General features: G+C 36.8%; 1 protein-coding gene across 1 annotated transcript; it reads left to right on the forward strand.

The window, feature by feature from the left end:
• The first annotated feature begins 9,637 nt into the window (after window positions 1–9,637).
• On the forward strand, window positions 9,638–20,981 carry LOC110798592 (aminopeptidase P2). Its single transcript, XM_022003779.2, has 13 exons — window positions 9,638–10,033; window positions 11,820–11,945; window positions 13,856–13,975; window positions 14,302–14,577; window positions 14,727–14,899; window positions 15,381–15,614; window positions 16,033–16,184; window positions 17,512–17,702; window positions 18,229–18,337; window positions 18,464–18,618; window positions 19,541–19,633; window positions 20,455–20,535; window positions 20,662–20,981. Exons 1-13 carry the CDS (start codon window positions 9,704–9,706, stop codon window positions 20,731–20,733), a joined length of 2,112 nt encoding a protein of 703 aa, XP_021859471.1. The 5' UTR covers window positions 9,638–9,703; the 3' UTR covers window positions 20,734–20,981.
• Window positions 20,982–24,603: the final 3,622 nt, after the last annotated feature.

Consider the following 24,603-nt stretch of genomic DNA (forward strand, 5'->3'; position numbering starts at 1 on the left):
TGAAATTAATATTATTTATTAATTTGTCATTGATTTTGAATATAAATTTTAAATTTTTATGCGATTCGCTCATATAACTTGCACGCACAAAGCAATGGACGCTACGTGTTACCCTTAAGGGGTGTTGTATAGTGCGGGCATGTGACGACGAGCAACGGAGCTCGTCGCCCATGCGGTACGAATGCAATGAGCAAGGCCATGGTGCACGAGCGCAAGGCAGCAGCCCTGCCTTGTGTCGTGGGCTGTGTGCGATGGGAGAATGGGCGAGGGCGAGAGCAAGGCACGAGAAGTCGCGTGTGGGCAGCAAGCGAGCTGCGCCACAGCGCGCACTGCCTCGCGCAAGCATGCGGAGCCTCGCGCGCAGCGAGCGCTAGTGTGCGTGCGACGAGCGCTGCGCCCAGCGATGGCGTGCAGCGTGCTTGTTGCGACGTGCGACGAGCGCTGCGCCCAGCGATGGCGTGCAGCGTGCTTGTTGCGACGTGCGACGAGCGCTGCGCCCAGCGATGGCGTGCAGCGTGCTTGTTGCGACGTGCGACGAGCGCTGCGCCCAGCGATGGGCTGCGGCAGCATGCTTGTTGCGTCGAGCGCTGGCGCGCGCATCGAGCACCAGCTTGCGTGATGCCTTGCGATGGTGAGTAGCAGCGATGCGACGCAGCGCATGGGCTGCGCGCACATGGCCAGCGATGGCTGTGTGCGTGTGGCTAATGGGCGTGCGTTGCGTGGGATTGTTGCGTTGCGATTAGATCGTTTTGAAATTTTAATTTGAAATTTTCAGTTTACGTAATTTTAATTAATTTTAAAATTAATAATTTAAATTATTTTCTTGGATTTTAATTTTGAATATTGTAATTATAATAAATTTTATTTATTCTAATTATTTTACTAAAATTAAAATCATGAATTAATTTAAATACGACTGAAATTAAATTAAACTTTTTGGATTCAATTATAAATTTATATGAGCTTTAAATTTTAATTAAACTTGTATGTTTCCGGTTAGACTAGAAATACATTTTTATGTTTAAAATTAGTAAAGCATATGAATTTATTGGTTTATGTGGGAGCCCTTTTTAGTCATAAACTCTTGATTAGGTCTACAAATCCTTAAGGTTAAAACAACTTGATTAGAATTAATAAGGACTGAATAATTTGTAGATTATTGGTGCCCTTGATTAATTGCTGCAAATGTTTATGTGATGCATAATGTGTTTTACTAACCAGCTATGTGGGCCATTCATGATAATGAATGGGTGAATGGTATATATTGTATATGTACTGTTTTGCAGGTTATGAAGTGACTAGTATGGCCCAAATAGGATAGAAAATATTGTCTGCGTACCATTAATTTGAATGTAATTGGTCTAAAGTACCAAAGTAGTTTTTCAATTCAAATATGGTCTGCGTACCATCAAATAGTTGTAATTAGTTTAAATTATAGCTTATCCTATTTGAAGAAAATGGTGCCTCCCACGGAGATTTTCAAGACAGAATTTGAAGTTAAAGCTTCAAGATGAAGTCGGGCCATACTAGATCACATTTATCTTATGCATGTTTTAAGTTATTTATTGCTTTTAAATATGTCTTAAAATGCATGAGATCAAAAGCTTGATTATGTTGCATGATTAAGGATTTTAGTTCACTTAAAATCAATCCAACATAGTAAGAGCCTTAAGTTCCAAACTTAAAAAAATTGAGTTAAAAGGTGCCATGCCAAAATATACACTTGCTTGGATATCCTTTACATCAATCTAGTAATAGTTTTCGCTCAGCGAGGTGTTACTTATTGGTCCTAAAGGGGCAAGGTACACAAATAATTGTGAGTACATGTTAGTTTTGGTGAAACTCAACGATATAAGTAAGGAGTCCTTTTATGTCGTGGCAAAATCGATAGGTTTACCTAATAAGTTCTTAGACGTACCTATCAACCAAGAATAGTTTCTAGACTATTAGCAAAAGGCTTTTTCTTACCTAAGATGTTTTAGGATTAAGTCGACAAACTGTGCTTAGTTCTTCAATGATTTTAGGATCTTGGAATCATTTTATTCACACCTGCCGGAACACATAACTTGAATAAAATGCTTAATGAACATTGAATTATGCATGTATGCTAGAATTTAAGTTTATTAAGAGAAACTGTGAATGGTTATTTATTTGTTTATTCTTTTCAATTGTAGTTTTAACTATGGCAAACAACAATTCATTCAACATTCGATCAATTCTCGAAAAGGAGAAGTTGAGCGGGAAAAACTTCCTTGACTGGCAAAGGAACTTGCAAATAGTTCTTATGTAGGAAGAAAAGGAGTATGTCCTAGAAGAGGCGATGCCCGAAGCCGCAGGCGACGGGGTCACTCAGGCATCCCTCAATCGTTGGATTGATGCCAACAAGGATGTGAAATGTCTAATGCTCGCCACCATGAGTGCAGATCTGCAGAAAACGTTCATCAACTCAGATGCTTTCACAATCATCAGTGAGTTGAAGAACATGTTCCAAGATCTGGCTCGAGTCGAAAGATTCGAGACTCATAGGAAAATTCTTGAGACCAAGCTTAAGAAAGGCGAGCCCGTAAGTCCACATGTTCTCAAAATGATTGGACTCATTGAGAATATGAGTCGGCTGGATCAGCAATTTTCTCAGGAAATGGCTATAGACACCATCCTCCATTCTCTTCATAGCGGGTATGATCAGTTCAAACTGAACTACAGTATGAATAGTCTGGACAAAATGGCTCAAAAGTGATAAGCAGGATGTGCTTATGGTGCGTGGGGGCAAGTTCAAGAAATCTGGAAAGAAGAGGAATGCTAAGAAAGGTGGCAACAAGGCCAACCCAACTAAGCAAACTGGCGCCAAATCTGTAAAGAGGAAGGTCAGTCAACCCACTTCTGAATCCGAATGCTTCTACTGCAAGAAGAAGGGGCATTGGAAGAGAGATTGCTTGAAGCTAAAGGAAGATCAGAAGAACGGAACAATCGTTCCATCTTCAGGTATTTTCGTTATAGACTGTATACTTGCTAATTCAACTTCTTGGGTATTAGATACAGGTTGTGGCTCACACTTATGTTCCAATCCACAGGGACTAAGAAGAAGTAGAAAGTTAAGCAAGGGAGAAGTCGACCTACGAGTGGGAAATGGAGCACGGATTGCTGCATTAGCTGTAGGAACTTATTATTTGTCGTTGCCCTCCGGGCTAGTTTTGGAACTGGAAGAGTGTTTCCATGTTCCAAGTCTTACTAAAAACATCATTTCAGTTTCTTGCTTAGATGCTAAGGGATTTTCCTTTTTAATAAAAGACAATAGTTGTTCGTTTTATTTTAAAGAGATGTTTTATGGATCTGCTAGATTAGTCAATGGACTTTATTTATTAGATCACGACAAACAAGTATATAACATAAATACCAAAAAGGCCAAAAAGGATGATTCAGATCTCACCTATCAGTGGCATTGTCGATTAGGCCATATAAACTTGAAACGCTTAGAAAGACTTCAAAAGGAAGGAATTCTAGAACCATTTGACTTAGAGGATTATGGTAAATGCGAATCATGTTTACTTGGCAAAATGACAAAGCAACCTTTCTCTAAAGTTGGAGAAAGAGCAAATGAACTATTGGGTTTAATCCATACAGATGTATGTGGACCAATGAGTACAAATGCTAGAGGTGGTTTCAGCTACTTTATCACTTTCACCGATGACTTCAGTAGATATGGTTATGTCTACCTAATGAAGCATAAGTCTGAATCCTTTGACAAATTCAAGGAATTTCAGAGTGAAGTAGAGAATCAATTAGGCAAGAAGATTAAGGCAATGCGGTCTGATAGAGGCGGTGAATATCTGAGCTATGAATTTGATGACCATCTGAAAGAATGTGGAATTCTATCAGAATTGACTCCTCCTGGAACACCACAATGGAACGGTGTGTCGGAACGGAGGAACAGAACCTTGCTAGACATGGTCAGGTCAATGATGGGTCAGGCCAAACTTCCATTAGAATTTTGGGGACATGCACTAAATACAGCTGCACTCACTATAAATAGAGCTCCGTCTAAAGCTGTCGAAAAGACTCCATATGAATTATGGTTTGGAAAGCCTCCAAATGTGTCTTTTCTTAAGATTTGGGGATGTGAAGTATACGTCAAACGATTAATTTCAGACAAACTTCATCCAAAATCTGACAAATGTATCCTTGTGGGCTATCCAAAGGAAACAAAGGGGTATTACTTCTACAATACATCTGAGAACAAGGTGTTTGTTGCTCGAGATGGTGTCTTTTTGGAGAAAGATCACATTTCCAAAATGACAAGTGGGAGAAAAGTAGACCTCGAAGAAATTCGAGTCGAACAACAAACTCTAGAGAATGCTCAAGATGACATCCAGGATGAAACTCAGAGATCTTTAGAAGAATCTGGTGAGAATCATGGTCGATCTAGAAATGTTACCCTGCGTAGATCGCAAAGATATAGATCTCAACCAGAAAGGTACTTAGGTATTTTGACGAACGAGAGCTATGACGTTCTATTACTTGAAAGTGATGAACCTGCGACTTACAAACAAGCTATGACGAGCCCTAGCTCCAAGCAATGGCAACAAGCCATGCAATCTGAATTAGACTCCATGTCTGAAAACCAAGTATGGGATTTGGTCGATTTGCCAGATGGCTACCAAGCCATTGGAAGCAAATGGGTTTTCAAACTGAAAAAGGACAAGGATGGGAAACTTGAAGTTTACAAAGCTAGATTGGTTGCAAAAGGTTACAGGCAAGTCCACGGTGTGGATTACGATGAAACCTTTTCACCAGTTGCAATGCTAAAGTCTATTCGGATAATGTTAGCAATCGCTGCATATTACGATTACGAGATATAGCAGATGGATGTCAAAACTGCTTTCTTAAACGGCGTTTTAACAGAAACTGTGTTTATGACACAGCCTGAAGGTTTTGAGGATCCAAAGAATGCTAAAAAGGTATGCAAGCTAAAGAAGTCAATCTACGGATTGAAGTAGGCATCCAGGAGCTGGAATATACGTTTTGATGAAGCAGTCAGTGACTTTGGTTTCATCAAGAACGCAGACGAATCTTGTGTATACAAGAAGGTCAGTGGGAGCAAAATTGCTTTCCTAGTATTATATGTCGACGACATATTACTTATCGGAAATGACATTTCTATGTTGAACTCTGTCAAGATTTGGCTTGGGAAATGTTTTTCGATGAAAGATCTAGGAGAAGCACAGTACATATTGGGCATCAAGATTTACAGAGATAGATCTAAAAGGATGATTGGACTTAGTCAAAGCACTTATATCAATAAGGTGCTTGATAGGTTCAAGATGGCAGACTCCAAGCGAGGCTACCTACCCATGTCTCATGGAATAACTCTAAGCAAGACTCAGTGCCCAAAAACACTTGATGAGCGTAGACGAATGAATGGGATTCCATATGCATCATTGATTGGTTCAATAATGTATGCTATGATATGTACACGCCCGGATGTTGCGTACGCACTCAGTGCTACGAGCAGATACCAGTCAGACCCAGGAGAGGCGCATTGGACTGCTGCCAAGAATATTCTGAAGTACCTGAAAAGGCACAAAGATGATTTCCTGGTCTATGGTGGAGATGATGAATTAATTGTTAAAGGCTATACGGACGCAAGTTTCCAAACCGACAAAGATGATTTCAGATCACAGTCTGGGTTTGTCTTCTGCCTCAACAGAGGTGCAGTAAGCTGGAAAAGTGCTAAGCAAAGCACCATTGCGGATTCTACAACTGAAGCGGAGTACATTGCTGCACATGAAGCAGCAAAGGAAGCTATATGGCTAAGGAAGTTCATAGGTGAACTTGGTGTAGTCCCCTCCATTAAAGGACCAATAGCCCTGTATTGTGATAATAACGGAGCTATTGCACAGGCAAAGGAGCCTAAACACCACCAGAGAGTCAAGCATGTACTTCGTAGATTTCACCTTCTACGAGAGTTCGTTGAAAGAAAAGAAGTCGAGATAAACAAGATTGGAACTGATGACAACATATCAGATCCATTGACTAAACCTCTGCCGCAGGCGAAGCACAACTCGCACACTGCAGCTATGGGAATCAAGCATATTGGAGAATGGCTTTGATATCCCTGTTTAATGTTTTAAAGTTTTAGAGTTTAAATCTTTGTAAAACATTATTGGTTAATCATTCACAATAAATGAAAAGAATTCATTTTTCCATTTAATTTGTGGTTTATTAAATGATGAGTCCCTTCAATTTGACGATATATTCAAGATAGACTGTCAGGACCAGTCCTGTGACTAAGAAATGTCTATCAAGTGAACTTGAATGTCAAAGTTTGAAAATGGTCCCTAGTCGGAGTTTTCTATAAAATTGGACGCATAGAAAACGTTAGACGATTAGAATGCAAGATGACTAGTAGTTCTGTTTCTTGAACTATGTGGACATGGCAATGTCATAATCATTTGCATAGATACTTACTTTGGGAAGACTAGTATCGGACAAGACCTATGAAACTTTACTGTAAGAGATGAAAATCTGTCATAAGTAAATTTCATTAAAATTATTAGACACTAAATCCTCAATACCTGAGTGATTTGAGATTACTTGTTTGAGAACTGGTTGCTTTGACGTTGACCAACCGTCGCACCGTAAAAGGAGGCCATAAAGGCAACGCTCAGGTAATCACCTATCAAACGAAGTCTAATCTCAAGATCGCAAGATTGGGATTGTCCTCCCATAAATCGGGATGAGATGCTTAAAAGTTGTACAAGGCCACTCGGAGAGCTAGAAACTGTGAAATGCATGGCCGTGCTCGGATGAATCATAGGCTATGATTATCTGTTTATTTGATCAGTTGAACTCTGAAACCGAGGAACACCTCTGGACATAATAAGGATGACAACTCTTACCTTATGTTCAAGAGCAAGCATCGAGTGACAAAGGAATTAGGAAATGCACACTTGTCCCTAAGGACAAGTGGGAGACTGAAGGAAATAATGCCCTTGGTCCAAGTATGCATTCTATGTTAAGTCGAATAAGTGCGGTTCAGTATTAATTAACAAGTTAATAATTCAGTGAGATCAAGTGAGCTGAATGCCTAGCTAGAGGCCGCTTCAGTTCAAGTGGAATTAATGATATTAATCCACAGCTTACTCTTGACTGAACCCGTAGGGTCACACAAATAGTACGTAAACGGATCAAGTATTTAATGGCATTAAATACTCCATCTATGGATATTTGGAATCGACGGATCTTGGTTTCAGTGGGAGCTGAGATCGTCACAGGCAAGAAATGAATGCTCCGGAAACGATGATATTGCCGGAAACGGAAATATGGATCGTATCGGAAATATAAATATTATCCAAGTCGTAGATGTTGCCGGAAACGGAAACATGGTACGTATCGGAAAATATTATCGGAAATGGAAATATTGCCGGAATCAGAAATATTGCCGGAAACGGAAATATTGTCAGAATCGGAAATATTATCGGAATCGGAAAATAATTCCGGAAACGGAAATATTAAATATTTGTTCGAAACGGAAATTAATTCCGGAATCGGAAATATTAAATATTGTTCGTATCGGAAATGAATTCCGGAATCGGGAAATTAATCGGAAGCGTATCGTACGAATTAGCATCGGACGAGGCCTGCCAGACGAAGGCCCAGCACGAAGCCGGGCCATCGCCCAGCAAGCCAGCGCGCCACAACGCACCAGCCAAGGCTGCGCCAGGCCCAGCGCGCGCCAACGCTGCGGCAGCGTATGGGCCTCGTGGCAATGGGCTGCGAGCTCGCGGGCTGCGCGCGCGCGCATGGCGCCCCTCGTGGGCTGCTGTGCGTGCGTGTGTGTGTTTGTGTGCTATACGAATCCTAAAGCTATCAGGTTTCGACATATGATTAAATTCCTAAACCTAAAAGGATGAATTAATTAAATAAGAATTCTATTAGGATTCTAGTTTAATTAATTCGTATCCTAATAGGATTACAATTCCCTTTCCATACCTCTATAAATAAAGGCCTAGGGTCATTATTTTGCATAGAGTATTCAAGTATTCAAAGTGATTTTTGAGAGCAAAAATTCAGTCATATAATTGCCTACATTAGCCGAAAATTCTAAAGTACCTTAAGGGCAATCCTAGTTGGTCAAGCTTAAGGCGGATCCGGACGTGCTGTGGACTATCTACGGAGGGACGACACTTGGAGTCCTAAAGACTTGTTCTTGTTCGGTTCGGGCGCAGCTAGGGAAGGCACGCAACAAAGTGTATGCATCTAAACTATGCTAAATGATTATGTGTAAATAATATGCTTTCCTGGCTTTATGGTTTTTCCGCATGATTTATGAATTGTCATATGTATCATAACCTAACACTAGCAAGTCTCGTCCGATGCTAATTCGTACGACGCGCTTCCGATTAAATTCCCGATTCCGGAATTTATTTCCGATACGAACAATATTTAATATTTCCGATTCCGGAATTAATTTCCGTTTCGAACAAATATTTAATATTTCCGTTTCCGGAATTATTTTCCGATTCCGATAATATTTCCGATTCTGACAATATTTCCGTTTCCGGTAATATTTCTGATTCCGGCAATATTTCCATTCCCGATAATATTTTCCGATACGTACCATGTTTCCGTTTCCGGCAACATCTACGACTTGGATAATATTTACCTTTCCGATACGATCCATATTTCCGTTTCCGGCAATATCATCGTTTCCGGAGTATTCATTTCTTGCCTTTGACGATCTCAGCTCCCACTGAAACCAAGATCCGTCGATTCCGAATATCCATAGATGGAGTATTTAATTCCATTAAATACTTGATCCGTTTACGTACTATTTGTGTGACCCTACGGGTTCAGTCAAGAGTAAGCTGTGGATTAATGTCATTAATTTCACTTGAACTGAAGCGACCTCTAGCTAGGCATTCAGCTCACTTGATCTCACTGAATTATTAACTTGTTAATTAATACTGAACCGCATTTATTAGACTTAACATTAAATTTATACTTGGACCAAGGGCATTATTTCCTTCACAACTTTGAACTTCGCAAACTAAAACATTAAAATGGAGTTTTTTGCGAGTGTGGGAATTTTTTTCTACCAACTGAAATTTGACAGTAACTCTACTCCTCTCTTGGAGATCTGGGGCACAAGAGTGTGTTATTGTGTCCCTCTTTCTAGCGCCAATTGTTCCGGTATAGATGCAACTTACCAAAATCTAGATGAGATAGTCGAACTATGTTGGAGCTAAGAATGATTGAATTGAGAAAACAACAACCTTTGGACCATCAATTTTTTCAATTTTATATGAGTAGGAAAAAAATGGTTTTTTGGGAAGAAGAACAAAGAGAAGAGAAATGTAAAAGAATTTTTTTTTGGTTATTTTTGTGAAGGGATTGGCTTTTAAGAGGTAAATTGGAGGGAAAATGGGTGTGGTTGGCAAAATTGAATGGTCAATGGCCGGAATATTTGAGTAAATGCCTGAAAATAAGTTTTGGATGTGTCTCGCAATTTTTTTAATTTAAAGTATTTCTTCACAATTTTTCTTTTAAATAGTTATTTCTCGTAAATTTTGGATTATAAAAAATTATTTTTAGCACATTTACTTTTATTTTTATTTTTATTTTTATTTTTATATGACTTAAACGCTAACGTCGAAGGCGCTTTTAAACGCTGCCGTGTGTTCTTGCTCACTCCATAACCATAACCATGGAAGCTCTTTCTCTCTCCTCAGCAAAGCTCGTCCTCAACTCCTCTCACCTCCGCTCCAACTACTTCCGCTTTCTCTCTCTTTCCTCTTCCCCAATCTTCCACAAATTGAAGTTCTCTCCTTCAATTTCCACAATTTCCCCAAATAGCACCTCCTTCGCCATCCTCAAATGTTGCAGTTCCTTCACCGCCAAACCCTCGTCGGAGCTCCGGAAACTCAGGCAATCGCATGCAAATCACGACCAGAAGCTTCGAGCTTTACGGGAGCTTTTCGGCAAGCCGGGCGTTGGTATTGATGCTTATATCATCCCTTCCCAGGACGCTCACCAGGTTTCACAATTTCTTCATCTCTATTTTGTCATTGTCCTATATTTTCAATTGCTTGGATTTCTTTTTAGTTCGAACTATTGAATTTTCATACTGTATTCTGAGTTTTTGGGATTTGGAGAAAATATTGGTATTGATCCAGTGCAATTAGAATACGTTTCCACGATTTAATCACTTCAATGCACTGTAATGATTGATGTACTAGATTTCGTGTTTTTTGCTGTGTTTCGACGGTTTCGTTGGGAGTGATAAATGTTCTCAATGGAATGTGATGGATGACTAGGTAGAACAAGTATTAAGCATAGTGTTGGCAAAATGGCAACATCACACCAAATTATTTGTATTATTTGGGTTGTTATGTGGAGTATAAGAATACAAACTTCCATTGTGATTGACAGTGTGTTTGGATAACAACTTTGGAAGGAAAGGGAGGGGAGGGAAGAAGAGAGAAAAAAGAAAGGGAGGTGAGGGATGGAAGAGTGAGCTTGCGTTTTCCTTCCAAATCTTTTCAACATCGGAAGGATTTGGTTTATTAAAAGGAAGGGAAAATGGATCCCTTCAATTTTCTTCTCATCCCTCCCCATAAGTGTGTCCAAACAGGGGAAGTTGAATCCCTCCTTTTCTCTCTTCCCTCTCTTCCCCTCCATATTTATCTGTCCAAACCCACTGTAAAAGATGTACATATGATGAGAGGCAAGTGTTTTTATCATTAGTAATTGTCAAAAGATCAATCATTAGATTCCATGTTGAATCTAGAAATAAGAAGCAAATGATTTCTGTTGGGAGAAGATTCGGTGAGAAAGGGGAAGAAATTATGAAGTGGCTGGGATAGAGAGCGGAAATATCGTATTACTAAATAACATCCCCTTGTGACATGGGTTTATGAGTTGAAGGTAACTCTCTTTCTAGGTTACACACATACTAAATTCATGAATTTTGATCTATATATAGGCTGCCAAACAATTCATGACTTTGCTTTTCAATGGGAAAATTGTAACAGAGTGACAATAGGTTTTTTTTAAGAAAACTAAAAATAAAAACACAAACTTTTAAAAATAGTTTCGAGTTTTTTGTTGTCAATTTTCAAGATCAACATGATTATATTACGGATATGACTAATTTAAGGTCACAATTCCCCCTAAATCACATTGCTTTCAAATTTATAAAACCCGAAAATGAAAACTGGTCCTAAGTTGTTATATTGCCAAAATGCCAAGTCAGGGGAGTTGAAAGGTCACTAAACAATCTAAAACAAATAAAAAGTAATTATTTTTATCCCCCCGAGTTTTGCTAATTGCTCTATTTTAAACATTGAAGTTCTTGAAATCGAGCTTTCTATTATTCCCCCTTTTCACCATTTTATTGATACAAGAAAATCAAGAAGATTTTTTAATACACATTTAAGGTTCCCAGAAGCAGCCTTCATATCATATTATCAGTGTTTGAACTAGCTCAAGGAGCAAGGGGCACTTGAAAATAGGCGTCTCATAGCCTTGGTGCAAAGCACAAGTGTGAGGCTCGCAGTGAAACACATTAATAAAATGAACGTTATGTGTGTAAAGTTGTAAACAAACTGCAGATGTGAAATTAATGCTAGTACCCAATTACTCTATCAGCCTGATCTTTCTTGGTGCTTGGGAAGCAATGCCTCAAGTGTGACAATTCATACACTGCTGCATGTATGCTATGAGCAAAGATGGATTCTTGCTGCCATTGGTGCTAATAGTGGTACACATATGGAACTTGTATTAATCTTTCAATTGTCACTTGCTTGGATTTTGTCTTGTAGAGTGAGTTTATTGCTGAGTGTTATATGCGGAGGGCCTATATTTCTGGTTTTACTGGGAGTGCTGGAACTGCTGTTGTCACAGAGGATAAAGCAGCTTTGTGGACAGATGGGCGGTATTTTCTGCAGGTATGAGAATAAAAATGTTCAGATGTTTTTTTTTCCTGATGAAATTCTGAACTTTCCTTTTACCCCCAACATATTGATTCTTCTATTAATAATCAAGATGCCGGTAACAATCTTAGTTCCAATCTAAACAGCTGGTTCAACAATAAAGAGGAATTTGGGTTGTTACAGAATGGTAGCCGCACCTATAGGTTTCTAGTCCTAAACTTATTGTATTTCTCAAAATGATTTTGTTTTCGAAGTTTATGAAATAAAATTCTATTTACAAGGGTTGTTAAAGGGGAATAAAGCATGTAAATCAAATATATTATGTGCATTATATAGGTGACTAAAGTGTCAAAGTGAAGTGCTCAATTAATCTTATGTGCATTGTGAACTTTATTTGCCTATTATTTATATCCTAAGATGTAAGGAAATTTACTTATGCAACAAGTTATCATAATTAAAGAAGTATGGTACAAGGTATCTTAATAGTCCTATTTCTTTTAGGGATTACTAACACTACTTAAATTATGAAGAAATTTATTAAGGAATTTGTTGTACTCTCCTAAATGAAATTATAGAGGCTTTATAAGTGAAGAATTGTGTACAATGTGATCATTTTCCTTTGTGTCACAAGTTTTTAGGATTTTGTCAATTTGTTTTTCTTTTGATATAGTGCAATGACTAACAACATTAATCATCACAGTTTGGGAGTGCTAACTAAGCATCCACAAGAAACCCTAAAGCTTTTTCCGATGAAAATTAATTTCAATATTTATTGATTGACTTCATTTGAGGGATCATATTACCAAAAAGGATGAATTTGTATTACCTCTAATTATAAATAACCTTGCGAATGAGGCGCCATATGCATAAATCAAGGAAAAATATGTTGACATGCTGGTAGGAGATGAATTCCCTAATTTCACTAAATACGGAATGGGAAACAAATGGTTGGTACCTTCACCCAATGACTGTCCACCTCATCCCTAATAACCAAAACAACATGGTGGTGAAACTGATGAGGAGTTTGATGAGGAAGAAGTGAAGGAAAATGGAATTCAGGGAGAATTGTAGGAAGGGGGTCTCGTACCTCCTAATCGAGAGCATAACGAAGAAATAGGAGAAGGAATTTGGGGAGAATTAAGGAAGTTTGAGATATCTCTTCACCCAGAAAAACCTTAATTCTTCTCCTTGAAATCCCCTTCAACCACCCTTTATAAAGAGAATTTTGTTTCATAAACTTCGAAAACAAAATTATTTTTGACAGAGAATATTTTTAGGACTAGAAACGTATAGCTCTTGCTACCGTTTGTAACACCCTAAAATTTTCTCTGTTAATAGATACTTTTATATCAAGAGGTGGAAAACCAGTTGTTTGGGTCGGGTTTATTCGGGTTGGGTCAATTTAGGTTTTAATGAAAATAAAATTATGTGGGAAACCAACCCATTTCAACTACATTTAATTTCAGTCGGGTTCATTTCGAGTCATCCAATTAATGGTTGGGTAATTGGGTCAGGTCAGGTTTACTTTGCCGGTCTACCATGCACCCGAGTCCGCAACCATTCGAGTCTTACTGCTCAACTTTTCATTACCACCTGAAAGGATATTATGTCATTTATTTTGGGAGGGGGGGAGATCGTCTCTCTAAATTTCATGAATAGCAGTAATTCAGAAATCTAGATGGATGGATGGTGTAAACTAGCAACAGTAACAACTACCTCATTTTGTGCTCCATTAGACATTTTGGAATCTTACATCATGTTCTATTCTTGCAATTCTTTGTATAAAACTTAACTAAACGAGATCACATGCTTAATCTAGCAGCGATTCTTGGTGGTCGCTTGTGTCATTTTACCTTGCAGGCTATGTAAATGATTTTGTTTTGGTCTTATGTCATAATTTCAACCTTCTTTTGTGTCATAATCAGGCTGAAAAGCAACTGAGCTCTGATTGGATACTAATGCGCGCTGGTAATATGGGTGTTCCCACTCTGTCCGAGTGGCTTAATGACGTGCTTCCTCCTGGCTCCAGAGTTGGCATTGATCCTGTAAGGCCAATTTATGATGTGATTGATTTCAGTTGATGACTTTTGCTATGCTGAGGAACTCATCTATTTCTTTATGTTTCAACAAGAATTGTGTTTGCATCATTTGCTAAATTGGCATTTTTTGCTTGCTAAATTGTATGGTTCTGGCGTTGAGGTTAAAATCCCTTTTGTTTAGCTTTTACGATTGTACTTAGTATTTTGTATTTAACATTTCTCTTTTCCTTTTCGTGTTGTCTTGTTTACTTCTCTTTCCATTTTGTATGTCATGGTTAACATATTATATTGGCCTTTCATGATACTACATCTTGGTTATGTGAAGGGAACAGTTCCTTTTTTCCTTTGATGCTGCTGAAGAACTCAGAGAGGATATATCCAAGAAGAACCATGAGTTAGTTCTTCTGTCCAAGACCAATCTTATAGATGAAACGTGGAAGGGGTCAAGGCCAAAACCTCCAAGCAAGCCTGTGAGGTTGCACGAATTGAAATATGCAGGAGTAGACGTGTCATCAAAGCTATCTTGGTTGAGAACCCAGCTTTCAAATGATGGTTGTTCTGCTATAGTGATCACCAAGCTTGATGAAATTGCTTGGTTGCTCAATTTGGTGAGATTCTCAACCCTACTCCAGCTGCTTTATTTTGAGAGTTTAAAATTTGTAGTGATTCTGTTACAGGGCTGTATAGGAGCCTAGATGCATACTATGTAAGATTTAGCATATTTTGTGCTTAATATTTTGTAATTTTTGTATTGTAGAGAGGAAGTGATATTCCCCATTCTCCTGTTATGTATGCATATTTGGTTGTGGAGAGTGATCAGTCCAAGCTATTTATTGATGAAAGTAAAATCACATCAGAAGTGATGGAGTACTTGCAGAATGCTGGCGTAGAGTTGAGACCTTATGATTCAATCTTGAATGCAGTTGAAAAGTAAGATTGCATATGTTAGATATAGACTTAAAATGTTAATGTATATCTGTGTGTTTTCTTTAAATAATTTCCTCCTCTTTAAATGTCTGAGAGTCATGAGATTTTATTGTATATGTGGAGTACGTAGATAGATGCGGTCAGCAGTAACCTGTTCAATGCACACACATATTTCTTATCTCCACATACTTAACTTATTTAAAATGTGGGTGTGCTACTACAATTGTCTTATGATCTTATTTGCTTCCAGTAGAGGTTTATATTGTTAGATAAATTGTGTGATCTGTATTCTGGACCTTCCTATTTTGATATGGTAGCTATGGACTCGAACCAAATTGGTTTCTTACTATATGAAATAGAGTATTAAATCTAAAAACATGTGCAAGACAGCTTTTATTATAGCAGTTGTAACATGACAGTTGGTTGTTGGATTTTGCATTGTAGTTTTATATTGGTGTCTTGAGGTTTCTTTCTTCTTCTACAGCTTGGCAGTTGAAGGAGCTCATCTTCTGATCGACAGAGAGGCTGTAAATGCTGCAATTGTCAACACTTTTAAGTCAACTTCCAATAACAAAAAGGAACATAAGTCTAAGTCATATGGTAGATCTAATGGTGGAGTTAATGGAGCCGCTGCTGTGTATAGAAATTCCCCCATATCCATGGCAAAGGCACTAAAAAATCATGCTGAAATAGAAGGGATGCGCAATTCTCATTTAAGGTATTCGAGTGCCTTTTATTTTCTAAATAATTATGCATAGACACACCACAATATCACATGTTCATCAGTACATGGAAATGCATTGTTGCATATCATTTCATTCTCTGATCACCTTTTTTATACCGACATTTCTTTAAGGGGGGTGAAGTGGGAGAGGGTAAAGGGTGCTTTTTAGACTCTCCACGATTAAATCACAAGTGCACGCAGTTAAATATTCAGGTTCTTGCTAATATGCAACTTTAGAGACGATGATCTTTCATATTCATTTTGTTTTCTTTTTCCTCTGCTATCCATCCTCCTTGCTTTTCTTTTTAGTGGTTTCAACTTTCATGTGTGTGAGGTGGAAGGGTTAGAAATGTGTTGAGAGCACAACTGAGTAACTTTCTTTTTGGTTGACATCAGTAATGTTTATTTGTAGGGATGCAGCTGCCCTAGCACAATTCTGGTCTTGGCTGGAAACTGAAATTCACCAGGGTGCGACATTGACAGAGGTGGAAGTGGCAGACAAACTTCTTCAGTTTCGTTCCAAGCAAGATGGTTTTGTGGATACCAGTTTTGATACTATAAGTGGTACCACTCATTTGCTCTTTTGACCATTGACAGTTTATCTTTTCCAGTCAGCTTTAACCAAGTATTTTAGTATATTTCCAAATCAAGTAATTGTGATGAACACAAAGTGCCAGATGTGGACGTGCCTCAAAATAAACGAGCTTACTGGAATTTGAGAATTGTTGCTACTAGATTATAAACATTTTTATTAATTTGTGGTGCAAGAATTTTTCTTTTACGAACATAATTTTTTTGAAGTGGCAGTAGAGTAGTACTGTTCTATACTTCTATCATAACATACACAATAAAAAGTTACATACTTAAGCTAGTATTTCTTGGGAGATTGATGTCAAAGTGGTACTTCTTCTAAGAACACTGTCGTGTCTTCGATCATCCAAACATGCCAAGGAACATGGCAAAGCAAAAGCCTGAATCAGATCACATGTTGTGTTATAAATGCTCAAGAACTTCTAGGAAAGGTTGACTGACTTGACTATGGTGCAATTTTGTGCTTCTGGCTTTGAATTTTTATGTTCTAATGTCAACAAGGATATGTGACTAACTTTCAAGCTAGGATCGGAAGCATGAAATTTGCAGCCACCTGTTGTACTTTGTATAACTGGCTATATTTTTGGTGATTTTCTGGAATATTTTTATGAAGTGCGTCATGAAAGGGTTGCCCTCTCAGTTTGTTTGTAATCTAGGCTGAACTTCATTACTTTTTTTTGTTGTGATTGTTTCAACTTTCAACTCATGAGGGCAATTAGGTTACCATTTAGACAAGCTTCTACTAGTGACATAAATTACATAAGTGCTTACATTTGTGATTCTGTTCACTTGCTGGTGCTGACATGTTTGACATGTTGCCTTGTAACCATATAATTTCCTTTTTGTGTAGCATGAGGGAGCTTCTTTCATCTGAAAAGAAAGTGGATGATATGCTAATATTATTACAGGAACAAGAATCATCTTATCTTGCTATCTTTATCTATGTCATTCAATTCCCAATTAATCTCAAGGAAGCTTGTCCTTGTGAAATATAAATCTTGTTTCCCGTATCCTGAAAGTCTCACAAAAAAAATCCTCTTGATTTCTAATATTTTGGTCCCCTGAAAGTTTCATCAAACATAAATGAACGGGTCACCCTATGCTTCTTGGCATTGGAAGTAAGGAACATTTGCTAGGACTAGCATCATTTCATCAATTGTTTGGCTAACAAGAATATTGTAAATTACTAATGGTGTAGGGCTAATTAATGCTACCTTTTTACTCACTCAATTTATTTATACTGTCCTGCCAATAAAAAATGCTTTATCGACTTACTAATTGCATGCCGAATGATTTTCAGGTTCTGGTCCGAATGGTGCAATTATACATTACAAACCAGAACCAGATAGTTGCAGCGTTGTAGATCCTAAAAAACTCTTCTTGCTTGACAGTGGCGCACAATATATTGACGGTACAACAGACATAACAAGAACAGTTCATTTTGGTGAACCTACAGCTAGAGAAAAGGAGTGTTTCACTCGTGTTTTACAGGTGCTAAATATTTTCCAAACCCCATAATCTCTTATGAGACAAACAAATATGCTTACTTGGTGTAGACATGTGTTATAGTAGATTAGTAGTACTTAATTGCCTGCCATTTCTTAGGCCCCTCATAAATGAATAAACCAAACAATTACCAAGGAATTATGAATGAATTGTATTTGTATGATAGACAGATGCAAGCTCTTGACTAAGCAGTGCGAATAATGGTGATATTTTTTCCTTTCCTGTTTGTAAATTTCACCAAGTTTTTTCGGGATGAATTGATGAAAGAATATCATCCTCCTATCATAAATCCATACTTAACTGAAAAAAAAGGAATAAACTATTGCGAGAAATAGAAAACTGGAGTAAAGTAACAGTCCAAGAGCCTTCATAAGTTTGTCTATGCCCAGATTCCAATGAAAGGTCATATTAGCGATTCCAATTTTATGAAGGTCATGTTCTGTAATTTTTGTTAATTGACTAATACCAAGTCTGCAGTCATTGATGAATGATGTCATAAATTTGGTTGCAGGGCCATATAGCTCTTGATCAGGCTGTATTCCCCGAAAATACACCTGGCTTTGTTTTGGATGCCTTTGCGCGTTCTTCTCTTTGGAAAATTGGACTTGATTACCGCCATGGTACTTCTGTTACATTCCCCTTTTATTTCTCTGGTTGTTTTACCGATTATAAGCATGTACTGTTTCCTCTCCTTGTGGTGACAAGCTTACTATGATGCTATAAGGATGGTACCTTTTTATGTTCAGGGACTGGCCATGGAGTAGGAGCTGCATTAAATGTTCATGAAGGCCCTCAAAGTATTAGTTTTCGATTTGGAAATATGACATCCTTGCAGAAAGGCATGATTGTTAGCAATGAGCCTGGGTATTATGAAGATCATGCATTTGGAATTCGCATTGAGGTCCTGTTCTATCTTAGCTAGAGTTGCATGTTATGTATTGTTGGTTCTTTTGATGCATATCTGACATGGCATTGCACTGCCTCTTATGTCATATTTCCCCCCCAACTAAGGCTTTATCTTTGCCTTCATTCTCTCTCTATTGTTAGTATGAAAATGATTTACATTTTATTTATCTTCTTTATGCTTTAGAGACTTCTCTATTCCGGATCTTTTAAGGATCGTGAAGCCTTCTCGAATAAGGTGTACTGATGTTAGTACAAGCTTGATTTACATTGATCTCCTACCTAAATCTCTTCTACAACCTTCTAGTCTTCTCTAATTAGTAGTTCTTTTTACCTGAAATAACACTTGTATTGTTAACACATTTCTGAACTTAACTGCACTTGTTTGATTTTCCCTCCCTAAAATTTTCTAAACTAAACCAAGCTTCTAAACTAAACCAAGCTATCCTCTAAACTATAAGTTCGCGGTAAGGAGAAGACAGCAGTCTGTTATAGAAGCTTTCAACAGAAACCTAAAACTTATCTTTGAAATAAGAAGTAGGTGACTTGTGATTACCAAAAAAGGAGTTATGTGGTCTGTTATATTTTACTTTTCTTGAGCCTACAAGATTATGGCAGTGGATCTCTTTTCTCGAGTACTCTGTAATGTTTGCTGCTGATTAAGGATAGCACATGCACATAATTAGAGTCTTCTGTTGTCTTATTGATCATCTTTCTTATTTACATCTTTGATTTCAAACCCAAAAGTGAATCATTTTATATCTCTCATGGAGGTCATAGTGGTATTTGTTTTTGCCTCAAACTTCATCTAGAAGATTATATTTGTTGTGAATCTTTGTCTTATAGTTCTCACTTGGATTTTGTAAAAGACATCAAATGCATCTAATGTCATTCTTTATTTTGTCATTTTTGTCATGCAGAACCTCCTTTCCGTGAAAGAAATGGCTACACCAAACCGCTTTGGAGGTGTTGATTATCTGGGATTCGAAAAGCTTACTTTTGTTCCTATTCAGGTGTTGCTATATTGAGTTTTTTTGCTTATGAGTATTATTAACATGTTTCATTTCACCGATGCCAACATCTTTATATTACCTAAAACTAGAATTTCTTCATTCATTAATCTATGCTTCTGAATGAATAGTACTGCAGCTTGGCAGCATTTTATTAAATAGCTTTAAGAGTTTAGACACTTTAGACCAAGTTAATGAAGGTGAAAGTAATTGCTAAAAATTAACATAGCTTGAGCACCATTAATAGCTAACATCAAACAGCGGGTACACGACAACTACTTTTGCCAAATAGGGCCTTAGAGGTTTAACCTATCAAATCCATGGGGAGTGGTGTGGTGTCATCCCATTAACTTTTGTTACCATTACAAGAGTAGAGGTTCTTCATTATCAAGTATTTTTTATTTTCTGATAGTGTTCAGGCATTCTCTAATTGTTTTTGTGAAGTGGGTGTTGTACCAGCATTTTGTCCTGTCGTCGATTGACTCTTCTGGTTAAAAAAAGTAGTCTTCATCAGGCATCTTAGCAATGTTAGCATGTGCATTTTGAAAGTTGGGTCTCACCAACACCCTCCAAAGATGAAAAAAGTTGCAAAAAAAAAAGTAGGAAATGAAGAAGCAAATAGAAGTATTAAAGCATGTAGGGCACTTTTTGTTACTATTATCCTTTTTATTAGGGGGGGGTGGGGGTGGTCTATTTCCTCTTCCCAATATTAATAAATAACCAGTACAAGCAACAAAGAAATATATATACAGAAAACAAATGCTTCAGAAAGATTATCAGCAAAATATGCTGTGAAACTAATGTCTAGTGATGGCATTGTGCAGAGCAAAATGATGGACTTATCTTTGCTGTCTGCTGAAGAAGTTGATTGGGTTAATGAGTATCATGAACAAGTTTGGCAAAAGGTAATGCGCCTTGAACGAAGCTTTTTATGAAATTGTTACTTGCAGTAGTAACTAGTAAGCATGTAACCTTGGGGGAAAACTTGTCCAGAATATACTAATTGAGTTGTATCATCTTGACTACTGCAGGTGTCACCATTGCTGGATGGTTCAGCAAGTCAATGGCTTTGGGAAAACACACAGCCCCTTGTCAAACAGTGATAGTCGAGGCTGTTTCTGCTTTGCTCTGTGGCTTTTACAAATCATACTCTATTTTGTATATAAATGTTGGGTGCAACTTGATATGCACTTTGGCGGTGATTTGTACAAAATGTTGCACTATTTATTTGTTTATTTTCTTTTTTGGCAAATCTATTTATTTGTTACCATAAGGCTGGTGATGTATTTTAATCCCATTTCAATTCTTTTTCATTGTCTATGAAACAGTATGGCGTAGCTTTTACTTTCAACCTTAAATTCCTTGTTTTGGACATTTCTCTGTACATTCTAATCATACGTGGTAACCCCTGAGGCCCACATACGACTATTTCTACTTTCGAAATGTGGGCCTCAAGTACATGCCATTAAATGGGCCTCATGTACAACAAGTGACTTTGGTGGGTCTCATAGTCTTATGTACAGTCAACATTGCATTTTCGTAATACATCAACGACTATGTAACATACCATCAACAACTTGCATTTTACAATGAACATCTATTAATACACAATCAACAAATATAGATATACCATCAATCCTTACAAAGAAACAATATTGCATTTTAGTAATACTTCCTGGTGCAGCAGAACAAAAGCGATTGCCCTCTAGGATTAACATATTTCCAAATATGTGTGCACTCACAAACCCGAATGAAGCCATAACATATGCCAAAAACCAAGAGCAATTTGTGAGAGGAAGAATATGTTTGATTTTTTCTAGAACTGTGTTTTTTATCGTTTGTTTAAATAATAAGGAGAAGATTGATTAAATCATCAATCCACGGGAATGACAACAGTAAAAACGGGCAGAAACATAATGAAGCTGGAACGGCTGCCATTAATACTAATTTAACCAACGGTTACATAATCATTTACAGATTCGTTTCAACCAAACCTCCTGGTAACAAAAACCCACAAAACCCACCTCACGCCTGCGCATCGCATTCCAAGATCCCACGGCTCGAGCCTGACCCGGCCGGGGCGCGTGTGTTATATGTTCACCCATACCACTCTCACACTTTCTTAAGCAAGGGTTACACACTCAACCAGTATATAAGTAAAGAGGAAATGAGGGATTCTTTCAATGTGGGACAAAAATATTATTCACATTTTTACACTCTTTTCTTTTGTATTTCCCAATAAGAACTTCCAACAAGTTATACCTATTGTCGGCAGCTTAAGGGTTTTAGCATTGATATGGTCAAGCACATATATGCAGTAGAGGGACAAGATTTCTGGTATTCTGCTAACCAGGATGGAAAGGGGAAGTAGAGCGAAAGGATTATTGTCAGTATTGTCACTTATGGTTTTGGGAAAGTAGGTTTAGGATTTTACCTATGCTGCGATAACATGCTACAATAAAAAAATGACTGTTTTATATTTATATTTGATGTGCATGGTCAAGTAAACCTTAGGGTTAATCAGAATAGAATGAGATAATATTTGTCTATCCAGAATATTCACATCTTTTCAGCTTACTTCTAAACTTGGTCATTTTTTTAATTGCATCAATTGAAGATGCAATAGTTGCAGATCTATCAACATTCAAATAATTGATGACATTTTGCACAGAAAACGCCTATGCATCCTCACTCGCATCGTTTGCTCTTATGGAGACTCTCTTTCCAACCACTTATCCTACAACGCTTGACTTGCCAAAGTAAGTGCACAACCACTCCCTCCGCTCCATAATTATGTTATAATGTGTACTTTTCATTTTTCCAATGCACAATTTGTATCATTTATATCTCTAGTTATACATTAGCAAAAAAAAATATAAAATTTTGATATTTTCAAAGTACTCATTGAAATGAATCAATAAGATTTACCATATTATATTTATCTTATGTATTGGAAATAATTTATCGATTCTCTTTAATATTAAATAGTATCAAAATTTTAAATTGGAACATCATTATGGAACGATTGAGTGATAATTATGAATACACAAGAAAAATTATAACAAAAAAACTATAAATTCTATAATCTTATGTTAATTTAAATAATATAATCAACCACACATATTTTATATGAGTTCTAACCTAAACTTAAAAATATATGCTAAATATTACAATCAAGAGACTATATAGATTTTAATCTACTATAGGAGTCTTAACCTAGGCTCAAATTATATTTTAATACAATATAGATTATAAGTTACATCAAGTACGTATCTAATTTGGGCTCAAAGTTTAAGTGCCTTAAAAAAAATGAGTCATGGTAAAAAAAAAATTACTAACTCTTATATTTCTTAAACATAATATTTCTTCAATTTTTCCCCGAAAAAAGTGAAAATAACGTCTATATGGGTTTTGTACGTACATAATACAATGTATACCATGTTTAATTAATATTGACAAATTTAAACTAATTATATTTTACACAATTTAAATTTTTACTATGTCGTTATAGTTAATTATCTCATATTTTGTCAACCATACATAACAAATACAAAAAAAATTTATTTCAATAAAAATATTTCTCTATAAATTAATGTTTACGAGTAATTAATAATTCTCTGTAAACAATTTTATTAACATCCATGTATCATACGGATCCTAACCCACTTAAACTCTTCGGAAACCTGTTTACCTTCCAGTGCAACAAAGATGATAACGGTGGTCGCGGTTAAGAAATCTGCAATAGTAAGTTAAATTTTCATTTATTTAAAACAAATTAATTAGCAGATTTAGATATCCCAAAGTAATTTTTAATTTGTTTGTTATGTTTAATTGACAAATATATATTTCTGATCGAGAAATAATTAAGTCTAATCCCAATCTTAGTTTGAAACTTGAAGATACTATTGGCCATATATTTAGTTCTCATCCTTTTCCAAACCAATTTACAGTTACCGTTATCAAATTCTCAAATTTAGATTATATTTCAAATTATTTAGAGAAGATTAGAAATAAAATCGGTTTTTATGTTCTTGATATGGTATTGAGTTGTACGAAGATTGACGAGTTGAAGAGAGAGATGTTGTTTTTGCTGTTGGACATAAATTGGCTGTTCATTTTCGAGTTGGTTCAAGATCTTTATCCCACCACCATTTAATCGTCTGTGGACTGAGCAAGGAACACCAGACACCTCAATGTTGAACATGGGGGAGAATCTCGCTAGATCGTTGATTCAAATCATCAAACGAGTTTTACAATTGGATGTTCGGAGGATACGACCTTTGTGGACGACTCTGGAAATGTCACTTTTGTTTCCTTAGAGCAACAAAATCAACGTGAGTATGTCTTTCATTATTTAATTTTTAGCTTTTTAAATAGGTAGTTGAGAATCTAACTCTAATAAGCTTGAGTAATGAGCAATGTTTGTTGAAGCCATGTAGTTTTTGGACCGGTTATTTAGAGGTAAACGAAACTGAAACATTTCTCAATAAAATTATTGTTTACGAGTAATTAATAATACTCCATAAACAATTTTATTAACATCCGTGTATTATACGGATCCTAACCTAGTTGTCATAAAATTGTGGTGTCCCCACAACCCACTTAAACTCTTTGGAAACGTGTTTATCTTCCCATGTAACAAAGATGATAACGGTGGTCGCGGTTAAGAAGTCTGCAATAGTAAGTTAAATTTTCATTTATTTAAAGCAAATTAGCAGATTTAGATATCTCAGAGTAATTTTTAATTTTATTAACTAAACTAAACTGAACTTAACTTAACTTAACTTAATATTACTGAAACAAATAAATAAATAATAAATAATAAGTAATAAATAATAAGTAATTAATAATGAATAATGAATAAGAAATAAGAAGTACAACATAAACTATACTACTGTCATTCCCTATTATTATACTATTAATATCTGTTACTTTATCCCTTCAAAAATAGAACTGTTACTTTAATTCCTTTC

Source organism: Spinacia oleracea, chromosome 4 (assembly GCF_020520425.1).
Source record: "Spinacia oleracea cultivar Varoflay chromosome 4, BTI_SOV_V1, whole genome shotgun sequence".
NCBI lineage: Eukaryota > Viridiplantae > Streptophyta > Magnoliopsida > Caryophyllales > Amaranthaceae > Spinacia > Spinacia oleracea.

Excerpts from the sequence above, each read along its gene's own strand:
- LOC110798592 (XM_022003779.2), top strand. The coding sequence starts at position 9,704 with ATGGAAGCTCTTTCTCTCTCCTCAGCAAAGCTCGTCCTCAACTCCTCT. Across the intron at positions 10,034-11,819 it reads CTTCCCAGGACGCTCACCAG|AGTGAGTTTATTGCTGAGTG; the intron begins GTTTCACAATTT and ends TTTGTCTTGTAG. Across the intron at positions 15,615-16,032 it reads ATGCGCAATTCTCATTTAAG|GGATGCAGCTGCCCTAGCAC; the intron begins GTATTCGAGTGC and ends GTTTATTTGTAG.